The 27,876-nt window shown below is 40.7% G+C and overlaps 1 protein-coding gene across 3 annotated transcripts in view; it reads right to left on the minus strand.

Moving 5' to 3' along the window:
- Positions 1 to 27,876, minus strand: part of Focad (focadhesin) — a 319,451-nt gene that overhangs the window by 56,690 nt on the left and 234,885 nt on the right. For all 3 annotated transcript variants that reach the window (XM_040757181.1, XM_040757180.1, XM_040757182.1), the window contains 3 exons: positions 17,169 to 17,261; positions 8,880 to 8,968; positions 3,602 to 3,646 (listed from right to left, as the gene is read on the minus strand). In XM_040757181.1, coding sequence (XP_040613115.1) covers positions 3,602 to 3,646; positions 8,880 to 8,968; positions 17,169 to 17,261 — 227 coding nt within the window. The remainder of the gene's footprint in view (positions 1 to 3,601; positions 3,647 to 8,879; positions 8,969 to 17,168; positions 17,262 to 27,876) is intronic.

Genomic DNA, 27,876 nt, shown 5'->3' on the forward strand with positions numbered 1-27,876 from the left:
CAAAACTTCCCCATCTTAAGATGTTACTCTGCGGATTATAATTGCATCACCTTAATGTCCCACAGAGAATGTCCCCAGAGCCCTGGAATGGAGCCTGAGCCTGAGTTCACTGCATGAATTCACTGTATGCAGTACAGGGTTAGAGCAGACCCAGAGGATGAAAACGACCTTCACACCAGCTCTCCATCCAAATCAGTCCACACACAGTTGAACAGGTGTTGGGAAAGGTTCCTGAGAACATAAGTTCTTGTATGTTTGCGTCTATTTTATGGGAATCAAGTCTTTTCATTCACCTAACTTTCTGCTTCTCACCCTCCCACCCTGAGCAAAAGCAGTTCAGCTCAGTGACGTCCTGCCCTGCAACGTGCTCATTTTGTTCAACCCTCTTAAGTTCAGTCTTGGGTGAGGTCTGCCTTGAGTCAGTAAGGCATCAACATTCATACTGAGGACTGGGGAGAAAAAAATTGGAAGGAGTCCTGGAGGTCTAAATAAATGACTCCCCTGAGGCTGTGGAAACATTAGTTCCTAAGGATGGATGGGGGGGAGGGAGAAGAGGAGGAGGATGACTAAGGAAGAGGAAGGAGTGGTTTAAAAGTCTCAGTAATCTGAAAGTTAAATCTTTAGTCTTCTCACCATACAGAAAAAGTTAAATGGCTACCCAAAATTGCATATAAAATCTCATTAAACAGACATCTTATATAAAAGTATCTTTCTTACATTCATTACAAAAGAGATTTTAGCCTATTTCTTTTTAAAGATTTATTTTAATTTTTAAATATGTGTGTATGTATATATATGTCCATGGGAATGTATGGTGTGTGTGTGTGTGTGTGTGTGTGTGTGTGTGTGTGTGTGTGTGTGTGTTGATGCCATCATGCCATCAGAGACCAGAAAAAGAAACCAGATGCCCTAGGGCTGCAGTTACAGGAGTGAGCTGCCTGGCATGTGTGTTGAGATCCAAACTTGGGTTCCCTGCTATAGGAGCCAGTGTTCTTAACCACTATGCAATTATCTCTAGCTCTGGCCTAAGCTTTAAAACAGTACTCCAAACCATTTTATTTCACTCACCTAGCCATACCTGAGTATGGCTGAGTACTGTGGAACAGTGAAGGAAAATGTATTTAAGGCCACTGGTAATTAGGTCTTTGGATGGAGGGTGAATTTTATCTAGACACTAATTTCCAGATATAACACAATTGCTTCAGTCTACACAGAGCAACTATGGTTCAAGTTCACAGTTGGAGAAGGTACCAGGACTGGAAAACTTGCTTATCTCAAACCTGCTAAATACCCAGCACACCGTCTTATGGGTTACAGTAGACACTGCATACTTAGCAAAACATATTCAAGGAAGAGCTGGCTAGTGAAAACTACAACTGGAGCAGCACAAACTCACTGCCTTGTTACTAGAATAACTATCCCCTACCAGTCAAACAGCTGGGACTAATTTGCATAATAACATGTCAGCATCAGTACAGTCTTTATCTAAGCAATACCACTGACATTTTAATTAAATTGTCCTTTGGAACAAACTGATGTCATTAACCTAATTAAAAAGCCCAAGGAAGGATGCGCTTCGGCAATGCTTTCTAAGGGACAAAGTATTGCATTACATATCAGCAAAGTGACCCAATCATTTGGGGATTTTTGTCTTCGAGTTCAAATCCATTTAATTAATGACAATGAAAACAAACCACCATCAGTCATCTGTTTTATCCATGTTCTGGTTCTCCCTTAGTTATAAGCCTGATTCTCAAAACTACTCTCTCAAATGATCAAATCAGTAACTCTATGACTGTAGGTTACTTTCTGCATTTAACTTATGAGTGAACAAAACACACCCTGGCCTCAGGCGGCTGCAGCTATGGCAGCGACTGTCCAAGCACCATAAGCTAAGCTGTCAAAGGGTAGGAGTGAGGTCTCTGCCTGGGTGAAGGAAGCCACTGGAAAGATGCGGAGAGAAGGTGGCAGCCATTTTTTCCTGTCCTATCACTGTCCTCCAGTCTCTGGACCTTAAATAATGTCCTAGTCACTTTCTGCCACAGTTAGCACTATCCCAACTGTTTTACTGAGATAAAACTAAAATAAAAAAGTTACACTGAAGTTTTTGATAAGACAGGTGGTAATTCCATAAGAATCCAAATTGTTTTATTGTGTACCCCTGAGAATGTGAACACACTGACCTTGGGTACTAGTAGCAACATGTTGCTTCAAAAATCTATGGAGAAAAGTTGTGCTGAAATAAGATTTAAGAACAGGGGTATAAAGGTGACTTCAGACATTCAGATTCAGAGGCAATATTATAGTTTGTCTGAGCATAAGCCTGCTTGTTTCTTCATCATTCAAGCTTTCTGCTCCAAACGTCCTGCTTCTAACAGGACACAACAGCAACACTCACAGTAACACAAGCTATGAAGTATCCAAGATCGACCACCTTCACCTGTGCGGCAGTGGAGCATGCTCCTTCTTAAGATATCCTTTCTGGACTGGGGCCTCCATTTTGCCAACAGCTATTTCCCCATGCCCATCCCAGTAGTGGGGATGGGAGACCACCAGATCTTTTTTCCTTTATTTATTGGTGGTGGATGTGGGGGGGGCACGAAGGGATGAGTAATGAGCATTGCTGAGATCGACTTGTGATTATGTGGCTGTTTCTGTTTTCCCTAATGCCCGATCTTTTCAGCTACACACTGTCCCAGGATATGACCAGGATACATGATATTGCACTTAAATACTTCCATAGGACACGGACTTGTGTGCATATAAAATCCTAGGGCAGGAGTGTGCCTGTGTTATTTGGAAACTAAGAAGGAAGAAAGGCAACCAGACACAGCAGCAGAAGGTGATGGTGGATGGGAGATATGAAGGCAACTGTGTCTCTACTGCCAGGAACAATTAGTCAGCTTGTTAGCAGAGAGGCCTGAAGAGATGGCTCCAGCAAGTAAGTTCATTAGGGCGTAATTTCCTTAGTGAGCTTTGGCTTAAGGTAAATAAAAAGCCTCAGGGCAGCAAAACTCAGGTACTTTTTGTTAAAACTACCACTAGGCTATGACTGACATTGCCTTTTACTGAGTCTTTGGATTAGGGTTGTATATATAAAATTCATTTTTAAGATTTTTCATAGAGCTGATGAGGTTTACCCAAGGCCAGATTAATTGCTAATTAGAACCCAATTTTTAGCCACACTGGACCCCATAGCAACCAGGAAGTGTAAGAGGGGGCCCCATTTTATTTGCTGCATTGCAACTGAGATTTAATAATCTATTTGTAGATCCAATGTAATTCACATTCTCCAGAATTCATTTTTCCTCCTTGAACTAAATTATAATCTTTTGAATTTCAGCCAAACCACATGACACTTTGTTAGGTGTTCAGGTTGAGTATCCCTCGATTTGAAAGCTATGTGTTTGTACCAGTCCCTCTGTGTGTACAAAAAGTCGTGTGGTGAGAATTAATATAGTTAACAGGAATAACAATGGTTTTCCATAAAAATTACTTTATAGTGCTTAATATTACGAAATTCCCTAAAAGGAGAAAGTGTATGTACCCATGCAGGAATGAAAGGCTCACTAGTATTTTGGGTAGAAGAATCATGACTTACTTTGCTGCTGTCTTGGTGATCTCATCAGTCAGCATGTCTCTGACCCTGCAATAAATATGGAAGGTAGACATGAGCTTATATGACACCAAGGACTGTACCTATTATCTTAGTCATCAGTTTTTAAGAACATCCAGGAGGCCAGTCATATGGCTCCGCAGGCAAAGGCACCTGAGGACATAAGTTTGAACACTGGGAAGTGCATGGTGCAAGGAAAAAGATCAAATTCCCACAAATTTCCCCCTGACTTCCACTTGCACACCTATATACTCGGACACACAAATAAATAATGAATGCAAGAAATTGATTTTAAAACCTCCAGTAATGTCTCTGGGTCTCAAAAGTAAAAGTGTAGAGCTAGCTTTGGAAAAAGGACGTTAATAGGGCATTATTTCAGAGCCAGCTTTATTTTCCTGTTTGTAGGATCACTTAGTGAATACAGGTAAGGAGAAAATGTAACCAAGGGCAGACAGGCAGTGTTGCGTCATGCCATCCCAATGGTGCACAGATGCCCTTTGTTTCCCTCTTCTGTGGACTAGATGCCTTCTCCTAAACCTGTGCTGAATACACCCAGTCTGATAATAACTGGAGGTAGAGCCTTCACAGATGGGCTCAGTACTCTCACAGCAGTAACTGGAGGTAGAGCCTTCACAGATGGGCTCAGTGTTCTCACAGGAACACACACGAGGAAGCTTGCTTCCTTTCTGTTTCCCCCATGTGAGTACACACAGGACAGGAGGACTTACCAGACATACCGGTGCCCACACTCCAGAGCTGGAAAAAAAGCTGTTGTTGAAGCCACCCAATCTACAGTATTTCTGTTATGGCAGCCCAAATGATACTGTTCTCTTCCTTTTACATGAGAGCTCACCAAAATATCAATTTACTATATCCAAACTATATATACACATCACTGTATGCATATATAAAGTAAATTTCAAATACCAAAGTCAAAAGAAGATAATTACACCTGTGAACTGGAAGGTAGGTATACTCAGTGTAGATATTTATTGACTACAACATCTTTTCCATCACAGGAGTTCTGAGGTACAGTAGAGACCACTGTTCCAGATTTACATTTCTAAAATTTTTGAAGATTTATTTATATTTTTGAGTATCAGTGTGTGTGTGTGTGTGTGTGTGTGTGTGTGTGTGTGTGTGTGTGTGTTTGTACCATATATGTATGGGTACCCACGGAGGCCAAAAGATGGTATTAGATCTACCTTATGTGAATGCTGGAAACCAAACTAGGGTCCTTCTCAAGAGCAGAAAGTGTTCTTTAACATGGAGCCATTTCTCCAGCCCCTTGAGATTTTTTATGAATATAAAACTTTATAGTTATAACTTTTTGCATCCGACATATAATAAACTCTTAGTGAGTCAGCATTCCTGAGAATAAGTCATCCTTAGGAACAAAGCTTTTCACATACTTGCAAACGGCTCTTATAGACCACAAGCCTATTTTTAACAGTAATCCCATGACAAATTTCTCTACAGATTGTCCACAGTTTCTGTAATCTTTTATTGTTCACGGTGTGAAAGTAACAAGTGAGGGGGTATCTATTAACAGGCATGCGTGGTCGTCACATCAGAGTTGCTGCTGGTCCTATTCTCTCTGCTGCATCACCAGTTCCCCTTTCTTGTATCATTGTCCCTAGCAAGTGAAGATGTAATATCTATGCTCTTAGGAGAAGACAAGGCCCTCTAATTGCTACTTATACCACTACCATGCTTATGCATCAAAATTTTAGAATAGAATTAACTGTGTCTGATTCAAGTTTCATCTCCTTCTGTTTCAAGTCCACCACTAGTTTGGCTTTTATACCATAATTCCATCCAAACAGCTTCCTTCAGGGTCACAGAAGACTTTCAAGAGGCTAGATTGAATGCTCAGTTCTCAATCTCCACCTTCAGCACTTGATACAAGGCTGGTCCCCTTCTTAGATTACTTTCTGTCCTTGGCTCTAGAGAAGCAACACCCTCTTGCTCCTCTTATATTGGTGAGTGCTAGTTTTCTGCCTCGTTAATTGTTCTCTCTGCGTCTGCCCCTCCATGAAATGCAGAAGTAGGGCTGTAGCCCTCTGAAATGCTTTCTTCACAAATTTCTTAGATTTCACCCAGCATCATGATTTTGACTGTCACCAATATGCTAATGATTCCCAAAAAGATACTTCTGATCTTCACTTCTCCTTTGAACTCTAGAATGGACAACCTACTTGGTATCTCTAGTTGGAGTCCTCATTAGGTATAGAATCTGATAAAACTGTCTGTCTCAACTGCTGTTTTCTTCACTTAACAGAAGCTCCATTCTTTCGATCAGGGTTTTACCCTTGTTGTCCATCTTTCACATCTTCCATTTAAAGCAATAATTAAGCCTGTGGAATTATAAACCTGTGAACCTGCCTTCAAAGCAATTTCAAAATTTACTTTTCATTCTTCTCTTTCTAGCACCTCAGCCAAGACTCTACCATCTCTGCCTGAATTATTGCAGTAGAGTCCTAACCATTTTTCACAGAATCTTTCTTCACCATAACATTTAGAGTACTCCTTCCAAATCAGGAAGCAGATGCCCAGATTAAAAGCCACCAATGTCACCCTCTCACAGAGACCTCTTTATGGTCAGAACGCTAATGTCACACCCTGGTCCCATTCTTGTTCCCTCCATGTCACACTGGCTTCACTTTCTAGGCATGTTCTTTTGCAATCACTATCCCATTACAGGGTTTTCCCCTTGCCCCAGACTGACTCACTCCATCACTTCAGGTCTCATCTCAAGTTCATATTATTAAAGAGACACACCAGAACTATCTATGAAAGAGAGTAACCCCTAAACTCCTCCCACTCACCCCAGCCCATTTACTTTTTACTAACTTTGCCCTAATGGAAATATGTCCTATTACATTTGTTTGTTTTCTTATTATCTGTTTCTATTCAATAGTTTATAAGGCTTGACAGAATAAGGAAATGCTGTTCTACAGTTAGAATAATACTTGGTACATGGGAAATGATAAATACATTTGAAATAATAAAGAAATGTCTTTATTTGGATTGGGACTGGGTTCAAATAAAGTTGCTGAAGAGTTCATTACAAAATAACCTATCAGTTATTTATCAGCTGCATAGCAAAGTCCTTGGGTCTACACTAAGACGCTATGCTAAAGGAACATCTCCCTGATACTCATGATCATATAGCTTCTGAGTTTCATCAGAGGCTTATGTCTATAGGTCTACACTAAGATGCTATGCTAAAGGAACATCTCCCTGATACTCATGTTCATATAGCTTCTGAGTTTCATCAGAGGCTTATGTCTATAGGTCTACACTAAGATGCTATGCTAAAGGAACATCTCCCTGATACTCATGTTCATATAGCTTCTGAGTTTCATCAGAGGCTTATGTCTATAGGTCTACACTAAGACACTATGCTAAAGGAACATCTCCCTGATACTCATGATCATATAGCTTCTGAGTTTCATCAGAGGCTTATGTCTATAGGTCTACACTAAGACTAAAGGAACATCTCCCTGATACTCATGATCATATAGCTTCTGAGTTTCATCAGAGGCTTATGTCTATAGGTCTACACTAAGATGCTATGCTAAAGGAACATCTCCCTGATAGTCATGTTCATATAGCTTCTGAGTTTCATCAGAGGCTTATGTCTATAGGTCTACACTAAGATGCTATGCTAAAGGAACATCTCCCTGATACTCATGTTCACATAACTTCTGAGTTTCATCAGAGGCTTATGTCTATAGGTCTACACTAAGACACTATGCTAAAGGAACATCTCCCTGATACTCATGATCATATAGCTTCTGAGTTTCATCAGAGGCTTATGTCTATAGGTCTACACTAAGACTAAAGGAACATCTCCCTGATACTCATGATCATATAGCTTCTGAGTTTCATCAGAGGCTTATGTCTATAGGTCTACATCTTTGAGCATACAGTAAATATACCATTCCTGTCAAATTATCAATTCTAGAAGACAAATCAAAACTAGATCAAAACAGCAAATAGGGGGACTGGAGAGACGGCTCAGTTGCTAAGACCACTGCATGCTCTTCCAGACGACTTGGGTTCAATTCCCAGCACTCACATGGCAGATGACAGCCATTTATAACTCCAGTTCTAAGAGATCTGATGTCCTGTTCTGGCCTCTGTAGATATTATATGCACATGACGCACAGACAGACATGCAAGAAAAATGCGTGTGTGTGTGTGTGTGTGTGTATGTATATATGTTTAAAATACAAAAACAAATAGAAAGTGAAACCCAAACTTCTAATTCCTAATGCTAAATCCATTGCCCTTTTAAAAAATCTATAAAATGAAACAGAACAGAATTAAATGCCTAAAGATTTTATTTTCTACAACCAAATAACTTTTGTCCAGAATAAAGCAACCTGTGGGTATAGACAAAGCTATTTAGGTTCCTGACACTTTGTTTAAGTTTAGGTTTCTGGGTCAATTAATATGGCAAACTATTCTTCTCAAACTACATAACAATTTATGTTGCTCTTAATGTGTTATCATTTATAAATTTCCTGGAAATACAGTAATACAGTAGGGAGTATCTGCTGGGGAAACTGAAGGTCTGAGATGGAAAGATTGTTACAATCATGAAGATGACTTAGCAAAGAGAGGAGAAGAAGAGTTACCCTACACTACATATGAGGTGTAATGGTAATGAATTGAGTGAGGAAAATAGAATTTTTATTCAAAAGGACTAAAGCAATCAGTTATAAGAAACAACGTTGAGGGGACCAAACCATTCCTACACTGCACTAGGAAAATAATGTGTAGACATATTCAGTTAGCCCTCTGCTGTGTCTGGAATGTACTTGTGTAGACTCTTGTTACTCTCCCTAAACAATACAGCATAAGGACAGTCACAGAATTTACACTGTAGAAGTTATCCAAGTAATCCAGAGGTGATTTATATGTAGGAGGATGTGCATAGGTTACATGTAAATTTCAGTAGGCTTTGCTCCTGCAGGGGATACTAGTATAAATTCTTTACAGATTCTTGATGACTGGGACTGTCCCCCTCTCCCCCACCATACACGTATGTATTCATATTTCTGAAAGCAGTATTCCTTATCATATCTAGTCATGTCTAGGGAGCAGGTGAAAACAAACCTATCATGTCTTCTGAGTTCCCTCTTGCTCACACAGAAGGGAATGCAGTCAGCTTGGATGCAGTTAAGGCGTTTGCTGTCCCCTTCATGGCTCATGCCCCATGACACCAGTGTGCCGCAGAATGCCATCCCCTTACCAAAGCCAGGCCGTGCTGCGTTTGTACTGCACCTCCTCGGGTCCTTCTTTGCCATGCTGGAGCTGCAGATCCAGCTCTGCTATCCTTCCCTGCAAACCACACAAGAGCAGTCAGCATGCCGGCCTGTTGGCTGAAATTCCTTTGGCCAACTGGCCACAAGCGGTACTGGTGGCATATTAGACCTTGAAAGTAAGGGAAGCAGTCAGTGAGTTTCACTAGCGGCAAGTCCTGAAGAGGCTGTAGGCTTGGCCAAGTCAGTGCTTCATTACAGGATGCCTTTCAAAGCAGATCTGATTCTCACAGTCCCATTTTAAAAGTCTCCTACATAGCAATGGGCAGCAACTGATAATTCTAGTTATACACAGATTGAGGTCTGAACACTACTGCCACAACAGAATAACAGAAAATGAACTAGATAAGAATATAAGATGTAGGTGCTATGTAAAGAAAGGAAATCACCAGTGCTACATTTCTACTTATTGAATGAACTTATAAAATATATCCCAAAGTTCTCAACTTCAGCCATGTAATAAAAATATAGTTAAGACCACACCTTCAAATATTAAACTTTTTAGTTTTACTGTATTACTGTAATCAGATGTTTCCCCTTTAATCCATTATCAATTATACTATTTAATGTAATTAAAATAGCAGTTTACTGATGGCTTCTAACTTAAACAAGAACTCAGATTTTATTAAGATTATAGAGTAATGCTTACCTATTTTGAGAAGGTTTTGGGACTAGAGAGATGGCTCAGAGTTTAAAAGCACTGATTGTTCTTCCAGAGGACTCTAATTTGATTCCCAGCACCCATACAGCCGCTCATAAAAATCTGTAATTCAAGTTCTAGGGGTATCTGGTGCCTTTTTCTGGCCTATGTGAGTACTGCATGCAAAAAGTATACACAATGTGTAGGAAAACCCCATACACATAAAAGAGTAAAACAAAAATTTTAATGAAAAACAATGAAGTCAACTGATGGCTCAAATTCTCACCAGCAGTTTATTCTGGCTATTTCATATCATCATAAATATCTGGGATTGTCAATAGACCTTCACCATTCTTGAGATGCCCACCATGGCTTTAATTTGATTTCATTGTTTACTAACAAGGTTGATTATCCTTTCAAGTGTCTACTAACTCTGGATTTCCTATTCTGTCCCAATTTTTAAAATTAAAAATATATTTTTGTGTATATGTTTTATCTATGTGAATATATAATATAAAGGCCTGAAGAGAGCATCATATTTCCTGGAGCTGCAATGACCAGCCAATTAGAATACTTAGTAGTCTTACTGACTATTTAGTATCTATGGTGCTTTGAATGATAACACCCCAATAGCCAATTAGAACACTCCCTGGCAAGACAGTCTGGGAACAGTCAATCAGCCATCTGATACAGCTGCTGGGAATCAAACTGTGACACCTGTGTGTGTGTGTGTGTGTGTGTTGATGGTATATATGCCCCATTACCATCTATTATCCCCCAACTCTTACTGAACCCCTTCTTCCTCAACAAGTTCCTCACCTACTTTCATGCCTTCTTGTGTGTCTGTAGTGATATATTATTTATGATTTATTAAAACGAGTGAGGAGTCAGAAAAGAAAAGTCAACTTCAAGCTGCAGAGATCAGGCAGTAGGCATGCACACCTTTAATCCCAGCATCCAAAAGCTAGGAGGTGGTGATACACATTTTTAATCCTAGGACTCAGGATTAAGAGTTCAAAGCCACTCAGATCTACACAAGAGTGAAACAGTCTAAAAGAGAATTATAGCTCACACCTTTAATAACATTAGGGAAGTACATAAGACAGAAGCAAGGTCTCAGAGGGATATTCATTTTCCAGCCACACTGAGGAGAGGTTACAGTCTGAGGCTTGGTGAGAGCTCGTGGAGACAGGACCAGCCCAATGGTCCTGAGGTAGAGGTAGGAAGCTAGCGGCCGGCTGCTTTGCTTTTCTGATACTCAGTTTGAAATTTGAACCCCAATATCAGTGTCTGGGTCTTTTACTTTTTGGGTGACATGTGTCTGTGCCTCCCACAAAGATCGGTGGGTAGGACATGGGTAACTAAGCAGTGGCTACACCACTGGCTGTCTTTCCTTACTGACCACTTAGTGTCTGTGGTGCCTTCAATGAGAATGCCCCCACCAACAGGCTCATATATTTGGATGCTTGGTTCCCAGCTGGTAGCACTGTTTGGGAATATATGGCCTTGTTGGAGGCGCTGTGTTGCTGAGGGTAGGCTTTGAGGATTTTAAATTTTCTTTTATAAGTTGCCTTGGTCATGGTGCTTTGTTACAGCAATAGTTAAGTAACTAAAAACAGGGTCCTAAGTATTCTCTTACAAGAAAGTATCAGAGATTGTCAAACTAAAAGATGTTGTTAACCTTTATACTGGCCTCCTAGAAAGGCAGGAAATGTAAAATAATTTTCACAGTGCAACTCAGCTAGTTATGCTTCTTAAACTATACCTTTATTCCTTAAACATTTATTTCTTGCAATTCCTTTTTTAAAAAATCTAACAAATAGGAAATGATACAGTTAAAATCTACTTGGAAGTAAACAAAACAGTTTCTTTCTCCAACCATCCCATTGAGGAGCAGGAAAGGGTTCTTGCTTTCTTTCCCAGAGTTTCTCTTCCTGCCCCTCTCTGTAACCACCCCCAACACCTCGTCCATGTCAGGCCATGGTTCCAAGTCCACTTTGCTTTCTAGCTCTTTGCCGCTCTGTAACAGAGATGCAGCAGCACTCATCAGGCATCTCTCCTTTGGTTAAGGCAGGGAAACTGGGGAAAACGGATGAAATGATCACCTGAATTGAGGTTTTTAGGTCATCTAAAGGTTCCAATTATTAATCCATCCATCCCTCTTAATTTTAATCTGTAGTCTATAAAAAGAAGAGGCTGATGATTCAATAAACAATTCTACCCAGTTTACTTTAAAAGTAAGCAACAGAGGCCAGGTATATAGCTCAGTGACAGAGCATACTTAAATATACATGGCCCTGGGTCTGATCTCCCACATCAAAAATATACACAAAAGAATAAAGATTAAAAAGAAAATATTTCAACCAGTCAGAGGGTGACTTACTACAGCTCTTAGCTCATAATCACAGATTTGATTTCAGATCGTTTGACAGATAGCTGACCGACTAAGGAAGTGTATCCACAATCAACCAGCCTTTATAGGTCTCTCCTGTATGACATCATATGGTCTCAAAGATTTTTTTTCTTCACAAAGCTGGTGGCCTGATCTTCCTCAGCATCCAAAAAGAGCAACAAAATGAAGGAAAGAATAGAAAGCTCCTTGCCAAGCAGGTTGGTGTATAGCCAGTTATTAGAACACTCCCTGTCAAGACAGCCTGGGAACAGCCAACCAGACTGTCTCTGCATTTTCTACATGGAAAGAAATCCACTTACTTCCAGCATGTCAGACACACAAACATACAATTCAAATATCAGCTTCCTCTGAAAAACATATAGGTAATTCAAGAAATGCCTAAGCAGAAGCCACTAATAGTGTTCAGATCTCAAACTTTCTATCCATGTCCTACTACATCCATGTCTAGGACGTAATGTAGGATGTATACTTTTCAGCCTGTCTCCTAAGGCTGACCAAGAAAACGACTCCTCTAATGGATGAGTTTAATGCTACCAAACCTGCCAAGCAACAGAGAGAAGTATCCATACCTGTTGTAACAGAAAATGCCTCCAGGACAAAAATGCTTGTAATGAACAAGGATCTCAATGTTACTCCAGTTCCCCTCTGTTGCCGTAAGCCTCAAAGGTATGGATGCAGCTAAACTCAACAGCTAAGTGCATCAGTGCTTCTCAAGTAATGACAAACCTACCGCACACTGCTGGGTTTTCAACGCTAGACTCTCAAGTTAACATTTTCACTGACTGTTAATGTAACAGGACACAAAGAGATCTTAAGTGAAAGCAAACTAATACACACATCACTACACCAACAGACGAGAATACTTGACCCACATTATGAAAAATAAAAGACTTTTCCTAAATGGACTTGTCTTTTATTAGTCCAACACAAGAAGGATGGCTCAGCAGGTAAAGTCACTACCCTTCAATCCTGACAATCTGAATTAAATCCCTAGAGTCATACAGTGGAAGGAGAAAACATACTGTTCTCACAAATTGTCCTCTAATTTCCACATATGTGTCACGGCATGCCTACATATACATACATACATACATACATACATACATACATACATACATGAATACACACACATACATACATACTCACACACTAAATTAATAGATATAATAAGGAAATAACGTATTAGATCAACTTGCATTCTTTACAATTAATGATAGTGTTAGGCAATCATAATGAGGCTCTGGAATCAGAAGATTCCTAAATTCTATTTCTCTCATGTACCAACTATTGGCTTTGAACTGTTTGCTTTGCTTTCCTAGCTAACCCTGCTTGTCTACCTATAATATATACTTCATTGCATTTCTGTAAAGATTAATTGAAATAGTATATGTTAAGTGAATAGCAACATACTAGCTATTCAATAAACAGTAGCAGTTATGGAGAAAATGAAACTGAATTATATCACAATTCTCTTCAACTTAGCCCTTCTTCCCCTTTAAGCAGTGGTTCTCAACCTTCCTAACATTGTGACCCTTTAATACAGTTACTCATGCTGTGGTAACTCCAACCATAAGATCATTTTCATTGTTACTTCATAACTGTAATTTTGCTACTGCTATGAATCATAAAGTAAATACGGGCTTGCCAAAGGGGTCGTGACCCACAGGTTGAGAACCATTGCCTCAAAGCAATACAAATTCTCAGCTGACTACAGGAGTTGCTCATTTCCTTCTCTAGGTGTTTGCAGAATTGTGTTGGTTTTTTTTTTTTTTCACTAAGCATGGCAAATGCTGCAGTGAAACTGCTTAGAGGTGCTTGTAGCTGCCTTTACTGAAAAGGGGGCTCACTGGCAGGAGGGGCCCTTCATTTCTCTTCGGATCCCACAAGCTCAGCACTCTGCCTGGCCAGGAAAACTGCGAGGTGACCGAAAGCGACATGAACATGAAGTGTACCTTGATTTGTACTCTCACTGCTCTTGGATAGAAGCTAACTGTCTGGTGGTGTACAACTAGGTCAAAGATGCACACAGACAGAAGAAATTAATTCCTTCACACAGGAGCACCCACACTGGGGAGATAAAACACAGAGTAAAATAATAAGAAGCCAGGGGCCAGGGATCTCAGAGGATTGGCTTTGCTATGTGGGTTACAGTGGGGACACTCGAATGTTAAAAATGGCTGTAGACAAAGCACATTAGAAGGACCCAGCCTGTTGCTGATGGAGACCCCAGGCCCCTTCTAGGTTCTGATGGGTCAGAAGCTCTACACTGTTTATCAGTTCTAGGCTACAGTACTTGGCACTGCTGCACCAAGGTTTGAGTTTGAGATAGAGTCTGTCTTACCTCCCAGCCCATCCCCTGGCTCTCACTCTGTGTCCTTATAGGGTAGTTATCAGTTTTACCTATATAAGTATGAATCCTTAAACTCCATGAAAATCTTCTTGAGACATGTTACTTTAATGATCTCAGACCCCACGTATACACACACAATTCTTAACAATAACTCTTCAGCCACAAAAAAAAAAAAAAAAAGGAATTCAACTTTGTTCATTTGAATAGTTCCCAACTGATAAAAAACTATCTGGCATTTAAAATACACTAACATTTATAAAAATGGGTGAAAGTAGGCCAATTGAGTGTATTTTACGTATTTGGTGAACAACTGTTGTTTTAGACACAGATAGCAAACAATAGAAAAGGAAGTCCTGATCTTGTCTTGAAGGAATAGAGACAACCAGAAGTACCAGATAACAATCCACTGTATCTATGTGCTGGGGTAAGGGTGGCCTAGAGATTGAAGGAGTGGCCATTCAATGACTGATCTAGCCTAAAAGCCATGCCAGGAGAGTAAGCCCACCCCTGACACTGCCTGGAGCACCAGGACCCACAGGCTGGATGACCCAGAGACCTAGGATAGACCCAAATACAACTGGAAGAACAATATGTCATTGTAATGATTCCTAATGATATTATGTTATATTCTTAGATTGATGTTTAGCCCAATTGTCATCAGAGAGGCTCCATCCAGCAACTGCTGGAAACAGATGCAGGCCCATAGCCAAACATTAGGCAGAGTTCAGGAATCCTGCAGAGGAGGAGAAGAAAGGGTTGTGGGAGCCAGAGGGGTCAAGGATACCACGAGAAAACACACAGAATTAACTAAGCTGGGCTCACAGGGTTTCTCAGAGACTGAACTGATAACATGGGGCTGATCTAGGCTGGATGTTGCTCCTCTTGTGTGACTCCTAACAGTGGGAACAGGGGCTGTCTCTGACTCTTCTGCTCATTTTTTTAGCACCTTAATCCTCATACTGGGTCACCATGCCTAGCCTTAATACATGCTGAGGTGCCTGGTCTCACTGCAACTTGATATGCCATGCTTTGTTGATATCCATGGGAGGCCTGCCCTTTCCTGAACTGAAACAGAGGAGGGGTGAATTAGGGGGTGGGGACAAGGGTGCGGTGGGGTGAGGGACTGGAAGAAGAGGAAGGAGGGGAAACTACAGTTGGGATGCAAAATTAATTAATTAATTTAAGGAAATCAATATGACCTTTTAAAAGGGAAACAGTTTCCAGTATGAAAGGAGAAGGGCTTATAATCCAGTGGGGGATAGGAGTTAAGTACACCAGGTACCTTCCCCAACTAATTTAAAGAACAAATTAAAATGGGCTGGGCATGTGGGGAATGGCAGCGTCTGAGGCAGAGAGGAACAGTATGTATAAAAGCCAGGACATTAGGCTATATGCCAACTTTTGGAAAACAGAAATTTGGAAAAGCTGAAATATAAATGTCTGGGAAAAGTATCAAGAGATAATGCCAAAGATCCAAGCAGGTTCAGTCTAGAGATGAGACACTGAGCTCTGTGTGGGAGGCAATTGAATCCAGATACTACAGGACAGTCAAGTTGGTTATCAGGAAGCCAAAAGGACAGAAGAGAATAGAGCTTAGAAAGGAGCTCTGGATGGGATACAGAAACTTAGGAACGTCCATATTTGAACTTTTGTGTAAACGTGTGTGTGTGTGTGTGTGTGTGTGTGCGCGCGCGCGCATGTGCACGCGCCTTTCTTTTACCTAATGTAATATTTGTATTAATTCTTTGAGACATCCATACAATGTATTCGGGACATTTTCACTCTCAGCTCCTCCCCCTTACTCCTCCCAGTTCTGCCCCTCACCACGTCTTCGATTTTGCTGATACACTCATGAGAGTGGGGCCATCAACCCCATCTACTGTAGCCTGGTCAATCTAGCAGGAGCTACACCCTTAAGGAAAACTGATTCTCCTTCCGCCAGATGCCATCAACCATCAACAGCTTCTCGGCTAGGGATGGGGGCTCATGAGCCCTCCCTCTCCATGCTGGAATGCTGCCTGGCTTGATTTTGTGTAGGTCTTGTATGGACAACCGCAGCTACTGTCAGTTCATGTGTGCACCTGCCCTCTCGTATTCAGAGAAGGCCGCTTCACTCTGTTCCTTCCTAGTTTCTGACTCTTCCAATCTTTCCACCTTCTCTGCCTTGAAGGTTGTGTGTGTATGAGACAGACAGATGTCCCAAGCCTTACATTTCTTACCAACAAAGGGAACCACTGCATTTTTGATAGTGCTATTTTTCCCAAGTGCTTTTACACTTTTGCATTATGACTACAAGGAGGTCAGCTGTGCTGCTTGCAAAAGATCATCCAACTGGGCTTGTCGAACACTGACGTTCCTTGATAGGATGAGAGGATGAGGAAGGCAATGGGACCCATACCTGAGTATTCAGCTACTCCTTCTATCCGGTTGTGTGCAATTCTACCTTAATGGTATAAGATCTTGGGGCATCAGAAAGAGGCTAATAGACATAGGCTACAAAAGCTTACAGCCACGAGGAAACCATCATTCATGTTACAGGAAGGTTTTCCAAGGAGGCTGCTTTGGGATCACCCTGATTCCTGTCAGTAATCCACACCCATGCTTTGTAACTAAGCCCAACACATTGATTTGTTTCCCAGAGAGACCTTAGTGCAGTTGAACCTTGGTTTTTCACTGGGACCTTAGAAGCAGGGGGTGGTAGATGCTGTGTACCAGCCCCAGAGAGAAAATTCTTGAGACAGTAAATACACATTATTATAAAATCAGTGATAAGGGGAAAATGCTCCCTCCTCAAAGCATGCTCCATGTTTCCTTACCTGTAAAACAGCATGGTAAGCTCGAGTCATATATGCAAGCCAGGCCTGTGGAAGAAAGAGAGCACGGTGCCATTCTGACAGCTGGACATGGACCTGTGGGAAAGGTAGAGAGAAGCATGTTATACTATACAGAATTCAGAACAAAACAAAAGCCATACCAGAAAATCTTCTTTCTTTCATTTCAGTGGTTTGTTCTCCAAAACAAACCAAGTTAGTTCAGGATTGGAACCACAAATAATATCTTTTCAATATTCCCAGTTGAACAGAATTTGGAATCATCTAAAGACAAAATAAAGTAAGCCTGGAATTTTCTAAATTAAAGCAAATGAAACCCTGCAATAATAGCAAGTTAAGATGTATTTGTAATACAAATCCTTCTCTGAAAACCACAGGGAAAGGCTATAAAGACTGTTGCCAAGGACAGGGAGCAGGGTACTGTCTAACAAATGCCCTAGTAATGTTAAATAAAAAAAAATATTACTCATAGCCTGGATTTCAAATATGACCACTTCTGAATTACTAAACAAAACTGCCACAGAAACCACATTGTATAGAAACCAGGGTGGAAAGAGCATGCAGGGGCACATTGGACGCAGTGTGTACACCGCTGGGCAGCGGCCCTTTCATCGGTGTGAGTGTGCAAGAGAAAAGAATGATACATGTCAAGAGTGAGATCTACATGTTAACCATGAGACTGAGCAGAGCCCAGGGGAAGCGTCTGACTTGCTTCGTCATTTCTGTTTCTACCTATTAGTACACAGCATTGCAACACATCCTGTCAGACTCTGCGCCTGTTCAAGATGACTCGAGAGCAACAGTTACAGTGCTTCATAGTTCATGCCTTCCTAAACTCAGCAACAAACACTTTCATCCATGTCCCTAAACTTTCATCCACCTTCGTATAGACGAGAGAGAGGAGTTTATATATAATTATGCAGAGTTACAGTAACTCGTGCTTCAGAACAGTTCCCAGTATTTTGAGAATATTTTCAAGTGCCTTTCGATGGGAGATAATACAGCTGAATACAGTTGTCACAGCCTCTGTGTATGCTTCATTCTCATCCTACTGAGAGCCTACTATGCAAGGCGGGGTGGACGACAAGGACTATCAAGCACTCCACAAGAACCTGTCTTTCTGGCAGGAGAGCTGGAAGTGGGCATAAACAGACCACAAGGAGGGATTGTGAAGTCTCCACAGGACATGGGACAGGAGAGAACAATGGGATTAATTCTGACTTTTGTCTATCACGTCTGGTGCCATTGCTGTTTTTTCAAACATTAGATATTTAAACAGCGTGAGATGGATACTGAGACCGTGAGGTGAACTGAAAAAATATTATGAAGACTTTTTTTCTGGCTGAGTATTTATGCTGCCAAGTGGGATGGTAAGAGCCTTGTCAGTGTGTTCACCAACAGAAGGAATGAGTTCTCCAGACCGTTTGTTCTTCAACTATCCAGAGAGCAAACAATAACCTAGCCACATATCCAGCTGGGAAGGAGGTTCTCAGTTTCCATCCCTGTTATCTATTTCCAAATGCTTTCCCCTTTCTTCCATGAATTATGTTCTCTGGTCACTAAATATATTATCATTAGCCCCTGTTGCTAGGGGGAAATCCTTCTGTGTATATGCAAATAAAGCACTGTTGGCCAATAGGGAAGTAAGATAGGTGGGACTAGGAGTTGAGGAGGATTCTGAGAAATGTAGTCAAGAGTGAAGGGTCGCCATGTGATTCCAGGGAAGAGAGGACATATTAGGATGCCGTCCTAGGAAAGATAAGTCCATATAGAAATATATATTAGTAGTCATGGGTTAATACTTAAGACAGAACTAGCCAATGAGAAGCTCTGGACATTGGCCAACAGCATTGTAACTAGTGGAGTCTGTATAATTGGGGGTTGATGTGGCACTGGGACTAGGCAGGCAGGAAGAGTATACATTACACCCTATTTGATACCCAGAATAAACAGAAACATCAACTTGGATTTTTACCTCTTACTTAAGAAATACAAAAATTCAGCCGGGCGGTGGTGGCGCACGCCTTTAATCCCAGCACTTGGGAGGCAGAGGCAGGCTGATCTCTGTGAGTTCGAGGCCAGGCTGGACCAACAGCCTCCAAAACAATACAGAGAAACCCTGTCTCGTAAAAACCAAAAAAACAAAATTTCAGAATACAGAATTTATCAAATCCTCCTGCTGTATGCCTGGCTGAGCTGGGTAAGAAAGTCAAAAATCCAGAATAGTTAGAGTGGGCAAGCTGAGAAAGAGGAACACAGAATGGAAAATCCTGGAGCACTAATAGGGGAGCCCTGGAGTTCACACTCTTCTAGGTCACTTTTCACAACTTACTTCTTAGTAAAAGAGGAGCCATTCTCAGAGAAACAGGATGGTCTCACTTACATTATACAATGGCCTTGCTGCCCACTGAGAACAGAGGGACAAAACTCAGAGCAGGAAAGCCCTGCAAAGGTTCCTACAGCCATCCAGGTAAGAGAAAAAAGACACTCTGGAAGAACAGTGCCCCTAACACTGTAGAGTAAAAGCTTCCAAACACCCAGGTATGCCATTTGCCACCCCACTTCTGATACCATGAAAAACCAGTCTACAGATTCAATGCAATCCCTATCAAAATACCAGCACAATTATTCACAGACTTGAAAGAACAATAATCAACTTAATATGGAAAAACAAAAGACCCAGGATAGCCAAAAAAAAAAAAAACCCTGTACAATAAAGGAACTTCTGGAGGCATCACCATCCCTGACTTCAAGCTCTATTATAGAGCTATAGTCCTGAAAACAGCTTGGTATTGGCACAAAAATAGGCAGGTAGACTAATGGAATCAAATTGATTTTAAACCACACACCTATGAACACTTGATTTTTGACAAAGAAGCTAAAATTATACAATGGAAAAATGAAAGCATCTTCAACCAATGGTGCTGGCATAACTGGATATTGGCATGCAGAAGACTGCAGATAGATCCATGTCTATTACCATGCACAAAACTTAAGTCAAAATGGATCAAAGACCTCAACATAAATCCAACCACACTGAAACTCTTAGAAGAAAAAGTGGGAGCTACTCTTCAATGAACTGGTACAAGAGACCGCTTTCTGAACATAACACCAGTAGCATAGACACTGACATCAACAATTAACAAATGGGACCTCCTGAAACTAAGAAGCTTCTGTAAGGCAAAGGACACAGTCAAGAAGACAAAAAGGCAGCCCAAAGAATGGGAAAAGATATTCACTAACCCCACATCTGACAGAGGGCTGATCTCCAAAATTTACAAAGAACTCAAGAAGCAAGTCTCCAAAACACCAAAGGATCCAATTAACATTTCTTAAGAGCTGTCTGAAAGATTAGATTAGGTATAGTCAATGAAATTATCTTTACTATAAATTGTTATTGCAATTGCTTTTAAGAAATAAATTTCCTAATATTGAGTACACTAAAATAATCAGAATAGAATACTTTTGTGTTTGTAGCTCATCTTTACCTTCTGGTTTTATTAAAAGAATTTAAGAGGCAAGAAATGTTTCCCAAGAAAAGTCACAAAAAAAAAGTGGGGTAAAGAACTAAATAGAGAATTCTCAATAGTGGATTCTAAAATGGCAGAGAGACACTTAAGAAAGTGCTCACCAACTTAGCCATGAGGGAAATGCAAATCGAAACAACTCTGAGATACCATCCCAACCCCTGTCAGAATGGCTAAAATCAGAAACACCAATGGCAATTTATGCTGGAGATGATGTGGAGAAAGGGCAACACTTCTCTACTGCTGGTGGGAGAACTCGTACAGCCACTTTGGAAATCAGTATGCAGATTCCGCAGGAAAATGGGAATCAGCCCACCACAAGACGCAGCAATTCCACTCCTAGGCATATATCCAAAAGATGCACAGTCATACAAGGACGTCTGTTCCACGATGTTCACAGCAGCATTACTTGTAATAGCCAGAACGTGGAAACAACCTAGATGCCCCTCAACTGAAGAGTGGATAAAGAAAATGTGGAGTACTATTCAGCAGAAAAAAATAATGGAAACTTGAAATTTGCAGGCAAATGGATGGTACTAGAAGAAACCATCCTGAGTAAGGTAACCCAGTCACAAAAAGACAAACATGGTATGTAATCACTCATATATGGATTTTCGACATGGATCAGGGGAGTGCCAGTCTACAATTCCACTGACAGAGAGTCTGGGAAACAGGAAAGAACCCAAGAGAGATATGCATGGTACCCCAGAGAAGAGGAATGAGGCAAGATCTTGTGAACAGACTGGGAGCATGGTGGGGGGAGCTGGGAAAAAGAGTGGGGGGAAGAGGAGGAGAGAGTAGGTCATGGGGGAGCAAGAAGGTTGAGTTGGGGGAAGAACAGGGAGAGAACAGGATGAGAAATACCATAATAGAGGAAGTCATTATAGGTTTGAAGAGAGATCTCGCAATAGTGAGACCTCTAGTGATCTACAAGGACGACACCAACTGGCAATCTAAGCAATAGTGGAGAGACTACCTTAAATGCCCATTCCTGATAATGAACTTGACAAGTACCTTATATGCCATCCTAGAACCTTCATCCAGTGACTGATAGAAGCAGAAGCAAACACCCACAGCTAAACACTGAACAGAACCCCTGGAGTCCAGTGACAGAGAGAGAGGAGCAATTAGCAAATGAGTAAAGAATGGGCTGGCGAAACCAGCAGAAACAGCTGACCTGAACAAGGGGGAGCTCTTGGACCTCAGACCTACATCTGGGAGGCCAGCATGGGACTGATCCAGACCCCCTGAATGTGAGAGTCAGTGAGGAGGCCTGGGCAACCTATGGGGCCCTGGGCAGTGGATCAGTGTTTATCCCTGGCATATAAATGGACTTCGTGTGTCCATAACACAAAGAGGTGTGCTCTCTCAGCCTGGACTCTTGGGGGAGTGCCTGGACCCTGCCCTGAACGAAATGACAGACTCTGGATATCCCCTATGTGGAAGGGAGTATGGATAGGGTGGGAGGCTGGGGGGATGGTAGGGGGTGCTGGAAGAGGGGAGGGAGAGAGAGCTGGGATTGACATGTGAAGTAAGGTCTTTTTTTTAAAAATGTAATAAAAATAATGAAAAAATATTTGAATCAGAAAATTAAGAAGACAACTTCTCTAGGCACAGTGAGGAAAATGTCTGGGACTTGGAAGAGACAGCTCTTGGTCGCTGTGGTTGGTGCCTAGGGCATTTTAAGCTCTAATTTTAATTACATAGAGATAAGAAAGAAAACAATAGTTAAGAGATGGTGAAGGTGACAGATTTGACTATGAAGAATGAGAGGCATTTTTAGGATACTAGGATAATTTTCATCTTGACTGATGTTGTTTATAGAAACATGTATTCCTGCCAAAATGCATAGAGTGTACGCTAACAGGGAAATCCATATCAAGCTGTAGCTCAATAAAATATAGTTTGAATCTCATAAATATGAATAACTTAATATGTACAAGTTTTATATTTTAGTGTATCAGTTAAATTTTTTAATTGAAAAGCAAAAAGTAGTTAAAAACCACTCTTTATAGAACATGTTTCTCATTCGTTCACCTTCAACTAACTCTTACACTCTGCTGGCTTATTTATTATTCAAAACCCCCTCTCATTTATCTTTTCTGTCTCTGTCAATATCCCTGTTATCAAGGTTTGAAAGTTCAGACTTACTTACCTTGGAGGTTTTCCTTGACTCAATGACCAAGACAATGTCTGAAATGCAAGTTTGGCATACCCTACCTCCTTCCTCCCTGGCCTAGTGCTATTTCTCCCCAGGTGACTATGACATCACCTGTCCAATCTTCAGTGCCCTCAAAACTTTCCTCTGCTAACCCATTACAAACAGATGGTGTGGCCTCTGCTGCAGTCACTCAGAACTTCTTTGCAAAATCTTAAACAGTTATTATTGAATATCATGCAAGCATTTTATATTACTTAACATCTTCTCAATATCAAAACAACATCAAATCACTTAAGAGATAATTATGCTGCTCAAGAGCCTCAACCAATGTCTTCATAATTCTTGTACCCATGTATCAATTAACCTTGTTCTGGAGAACTGAATATAAACCATTTCCCACATTTCCCCTACTCCTAGGGACCTATGGACTCACTCATCTCTCTGGCTTTCTTCCCATCATTTCTGCTTACTGAGCTGATTTCTCACCTCTGTAAACATCTGTAACCCCCCACAACAGAGATCACAACCTGTTCGTTCTGGGATTCCCTTTACAGTGCCTGTAACATTGCCTTTACACACATGCTGAGTTGAAACTAAATATACCAGATCTCCTTAACAGATAGAAATGTTCCTCACATTAAAATTATAAGGTAAAAATTTTAAAGTCATCATAAAACTATCATGTTCAACTTCTTATTGTAATTAAACTCCATGCCTTACATATTCTTAGCAGCTAGCCAGCCACTCTATCACTGAGCTATATTCTAATCCTTCATTTCATTTTTATTTTGAAATAAGAGCTCGCTAAGTTAACCTAGGCTGACTTTGAACTTGTGATCTTCATCCCTCAGCTTCTTGGGTTGTTGGGATTCAAGCCTGCACCACCAGACCCAGCATGGCATTCAACTTTCAATTATTCTAGAAACATTAATAAAGCTTTCAAATAAAAATTTCTAGAATCAGGCACACACTTTCAATCCCAACACTTGGGAGGCAAAGTCAGGGTAATCTCTGTGAGTTTGAGGTCAGCCTGCCCTACATAGGGAATTCTAGAACACCCAGGAGCAGAGAGAGCCTGTCTCAAAAACAAACTTGTCTGAGTCAATATAGCTAAAGACATATTAATATTTAAAACTTTATAGGTCCACGCTCAAAATATTCTAGCTCAGAAATATTCTCAGGTAAGTATCTACTAAGTGAAAAGGTAAAATTTTATAGTATTATAAATTTTACACTCTGAAATTCCAAAAGCATTAGATTATGATTATGATTTCGTACACGTGATATGGAGATATCCTGCTTAGAAACACAATTCATAAATATAAGAGAACAATGGAAGAGTTAACAAAATTACTCACAGGATCTCCTGATAAATGTTTACCTAATGGAACCACACACCTTGTTCTTCTCCTTGAACAAACACCATCACGTGGTTAAATAAGATAATACCCATTTTAGCATCCTTTTTATTAACCACTATAAGTCAAGCAAGAACATCTTTTGATGAGGTTCTTTGTAAAAGTAGAGTGGGATAGGCAGAGCAGTATACAAAACTGACAGATTAAAAAGTATTTGCTATTAATTTTATACCCCAAATTAATAAAGCAAGACAAGTTCACTGCTCATTATCATCAAAACCACCTCGACCTCTGTCATAGCCACTGCCTTTGCCACTGCCACCACCACCATCACCACCATGCCAGAAACACCACCACCACCACCTCCACCACCACCTCCACCACCATGCCAGAAACACCACCACCACCACCTCCACCAGCACCACCACAACCACCAGCTCCGCTACCTCTGCCACATATGCTACTACAAAAAAACACAACAAAGGAAAAAGAAAAAGGGTATTTGACTTCAGTTGCTACATGGGATACAAAGAAATATCAACCCTCACACTCATTCTCCCTACATTCCCAGAAGAAAATCATTTTCACTTCATGTTAGAAGCCATAGAAGATACTCACTGCATGGCTAGTCATAAGTATGAGTAGGAGCCCTCAACTTTCTGTCATTGGCAACCCTCTTGCCACAAAGTAACTTTCTGCTTCGCTATCAACTTTCTGCTTCGCTATCCACTGATAAACAGTAAGAAGAGAAGGAGGACGTAAGAGGATGCCTTCTTAAAGTGCAAAGCCCGCATCTCTCTGTAAGTAGTTTCTAACATTCAGTATCTCCCCCCCACCTCTCCCCTCCATCATTGTCTCTCCACCCCATTTCCCATCAGGATAACACTAGCCTGAAAGCTGACAATTCAATCGCATCTCAAGCAACCATTTACTCTGTTATTTAATAGAAGGGGAAACCCAGTTACCATAACAACTTGCATCCACATGGTAATTATGGAGTATCTAAAACACAGCAAACCATACTTTTCACAGTATTTGCTAGGGAGAATCTGTAAGAGGCACAGATATAATTTATCCCCACTGTTATTCACAATTTTCATCTAGTTTCATATTGCATAAATGTGAGTACCACCTTTAAAGACAAAGGAGCAACTGAAGGAAAAAGTGAGACGCAATCTTATATTTCAAACAACTGGCTACATAATACCTAATTTTGGACAGCTTGGAGGAAAAATCAAAGAATTGGGGGAAGAAAAATTAATTTATAATGCATAAAAAATCAGCGATCATTTAGAAAGGAAAAAAATGTAGAAGCAACCATTTTGTTTAGAGTACAGCTTTCCAGTAAGGCTGAATAAGGTTTTTCTAAAATAAAAGTAGAAAAACAGCTCATTAGTTAGTGCTGAGCATAAACAAGGCTAGTGGCTCTGAAAGGATCAGGAAGATCTGTATCACCAAGAAGGAAGAAAGTAATGAAATGTGACCATTGCCCAATTTAGATGAGAATGTCATGTCAAAGTAGGAAATGCCAAAAGATGACAAGACTGTTGGCAAATTCCAGAGAAGGAAACTGTCACTCACCCCCAGCTTTCTCCTGGAAGGAAAAAGTCATTGCCCAAAGAGCAGGAGGTATCCATCAGGGCAGAGAAAGGCAATTGCCTGTGCTTAGAGAGGCCCAGAAGATGGGAAGTGGCCACTAATGGGCCCCAGTTCAAATGATCATAAAAAATAATAGGGGGGGGGATCTTGGGATTTTACCCAAATCTAAGAAGATGGTAGTAATATGGGACTAACTCTAAATCAGATGTAGATCTGCAATCCTTGACAAAGTGTAATAGCATAGTTGACTATCACTTTTTTAAAAAGGAGAAAATTATCAGAGATGACTTTATATAAATAGTTCTCTGTGGCGTTGAAAAGTCTTAGTTTAGCTGACACATGGTTCTTGATATCTAGGTGAAATAGAAATTATATATGAAAATACCACTTGTAGGCTTAGAACTCACTATTCATGCTAATTAGCACAACTGACAAATGGATACACACAATAGTTCTCTGAGACCTTCGAGGGAATTATATAACAGATCAAAGTACAGCTGGAGAGAGAATCAGGCAAACACAGAGAATCACAACTCACCAGAACAGTAACCAAGAGGCAGATACCTACATGCTAACAAGAACCCGGTAGGAAAACCTAGACTAGACACAATCAGGGAGGAGTTGGACCGTCAGTGGATCAGAATGTTCAGTCATGAGAGGGCCACACATCTCTCCATGTTCTACTTAGAAGAGTTTGACCAAATTTTCACAATGAGAACAAAAGACAAAGTACCCCATACACCTGACATCCAGGAAGGGGAAGAAATCGTTCTGAGACACACCATCAGAGAAGCCTAACTTAACCGAATTAGTAAGTTACTTTGTGAGGCTTACTGTGCATCCTCAGCCACATGTGGACCTGCAATTCCCCTGCTCCAGCATCCAAAGTGATGAGATTACAAGCATACTCCAATATGCCTGACTCCTAACTGGGTGTCAGGGAGGGACATATATAACTCCAAAGTCTTTTATGCTTCCATGTAGAAGAGATTACAGAAACCCTGCCTACTCTACGCTACCTTCCCTTCAGGCAATAGTAGGAACTGAAACACATGTGTGAAATTTACAATCATACTAATTTTAAAAAGACCTAATTATACAACTAAAGAGTGATTCCACATCATCACAATCCCCCTGACACTAAATGACTTAAGATCTATTTATTTCAATTCCTTTTACATCATATCCAGTTATCAGGAAAAGAACAAAGCACATTAAAAGGAAAAACTCAGTTTCAAGAAACGGAGCAGGAATAGGAACCAGAGGCAAACAGTGAGTACTATTGGAACTCTCAGACTGGAAATTTAAAACAAATTGCTAATGTGAAATGGCTGTGATGGGCGCAGCAGACAGCATGTAAGAACAATGGACAAAGTCCTAAGGGAGAACCTAAAGGAAACACCAAGGATCAAAAGTCCCACTGCAGCTGAAATGGAAAAGGGCTTTGGCATGTTTAATAGACTTGCTTCCACTAAGAACAGAATATCCAAGCTTGAGAATATACCAATAAAGACCTCCAAATCTGAAAAGCAAAGAGAACACAACAACAGACAGACAGAAATAGAATGTCTAAGTTCTGTGGAAAAGGTTACCAAACATGCAGTATGCATAATGATCAATAGTAAGGCCCCATTAAAAGAATGAAATCTGTGGGATAGAGGTGGAGACCTAACATTTCACTTGGCCAGGTCAAATGACCCAGTTAGAGGATCATCATCCCTTGGAAGGTATGATCAGCTTAGGTAATGCTAAAGAGAGAGGCAGAATAATTAAACCCTATCCAGGAACCCTACCCCTAGAACAGTCTCTTAAAGCAGAGGAGTAGAGTGACAGGATCACATGGAAGAGAAGCCTGTTGACCTCATGGGAGAAAAGAAACAGGAAAGGATACAAGAAGCAGCCAGGGAAAGACACAGGCTGCAAGGACACATCTCCAGTGAATGATTACAAGCAAGGGCCTATCTCTTAAGAGTTTTCAGAAACTTCCCAAATAATACCATTACTAGGGGAACACACATTCAACAGACGAGCCTAAAGGAGACGTTTCC

This window comes from Mesocricetus auratus, unplaced genomic scaffold, assembly GCF_017639785.1.
Source record: "Mesocricetus auratus isolate SY011 unplaced genomic scaffold, BCM_Maur_2.0 Super-Scaffold_100014, whole genome shotgun sequence".
In the NCBI taxonomy this organism is placed as follows: domain Eukaryota; kingdom Metazoa; phylum Chordata; class Mammalia; order Rodentia; family Cricetidae; genus Mesocricetus; species Mesocricetus auratus.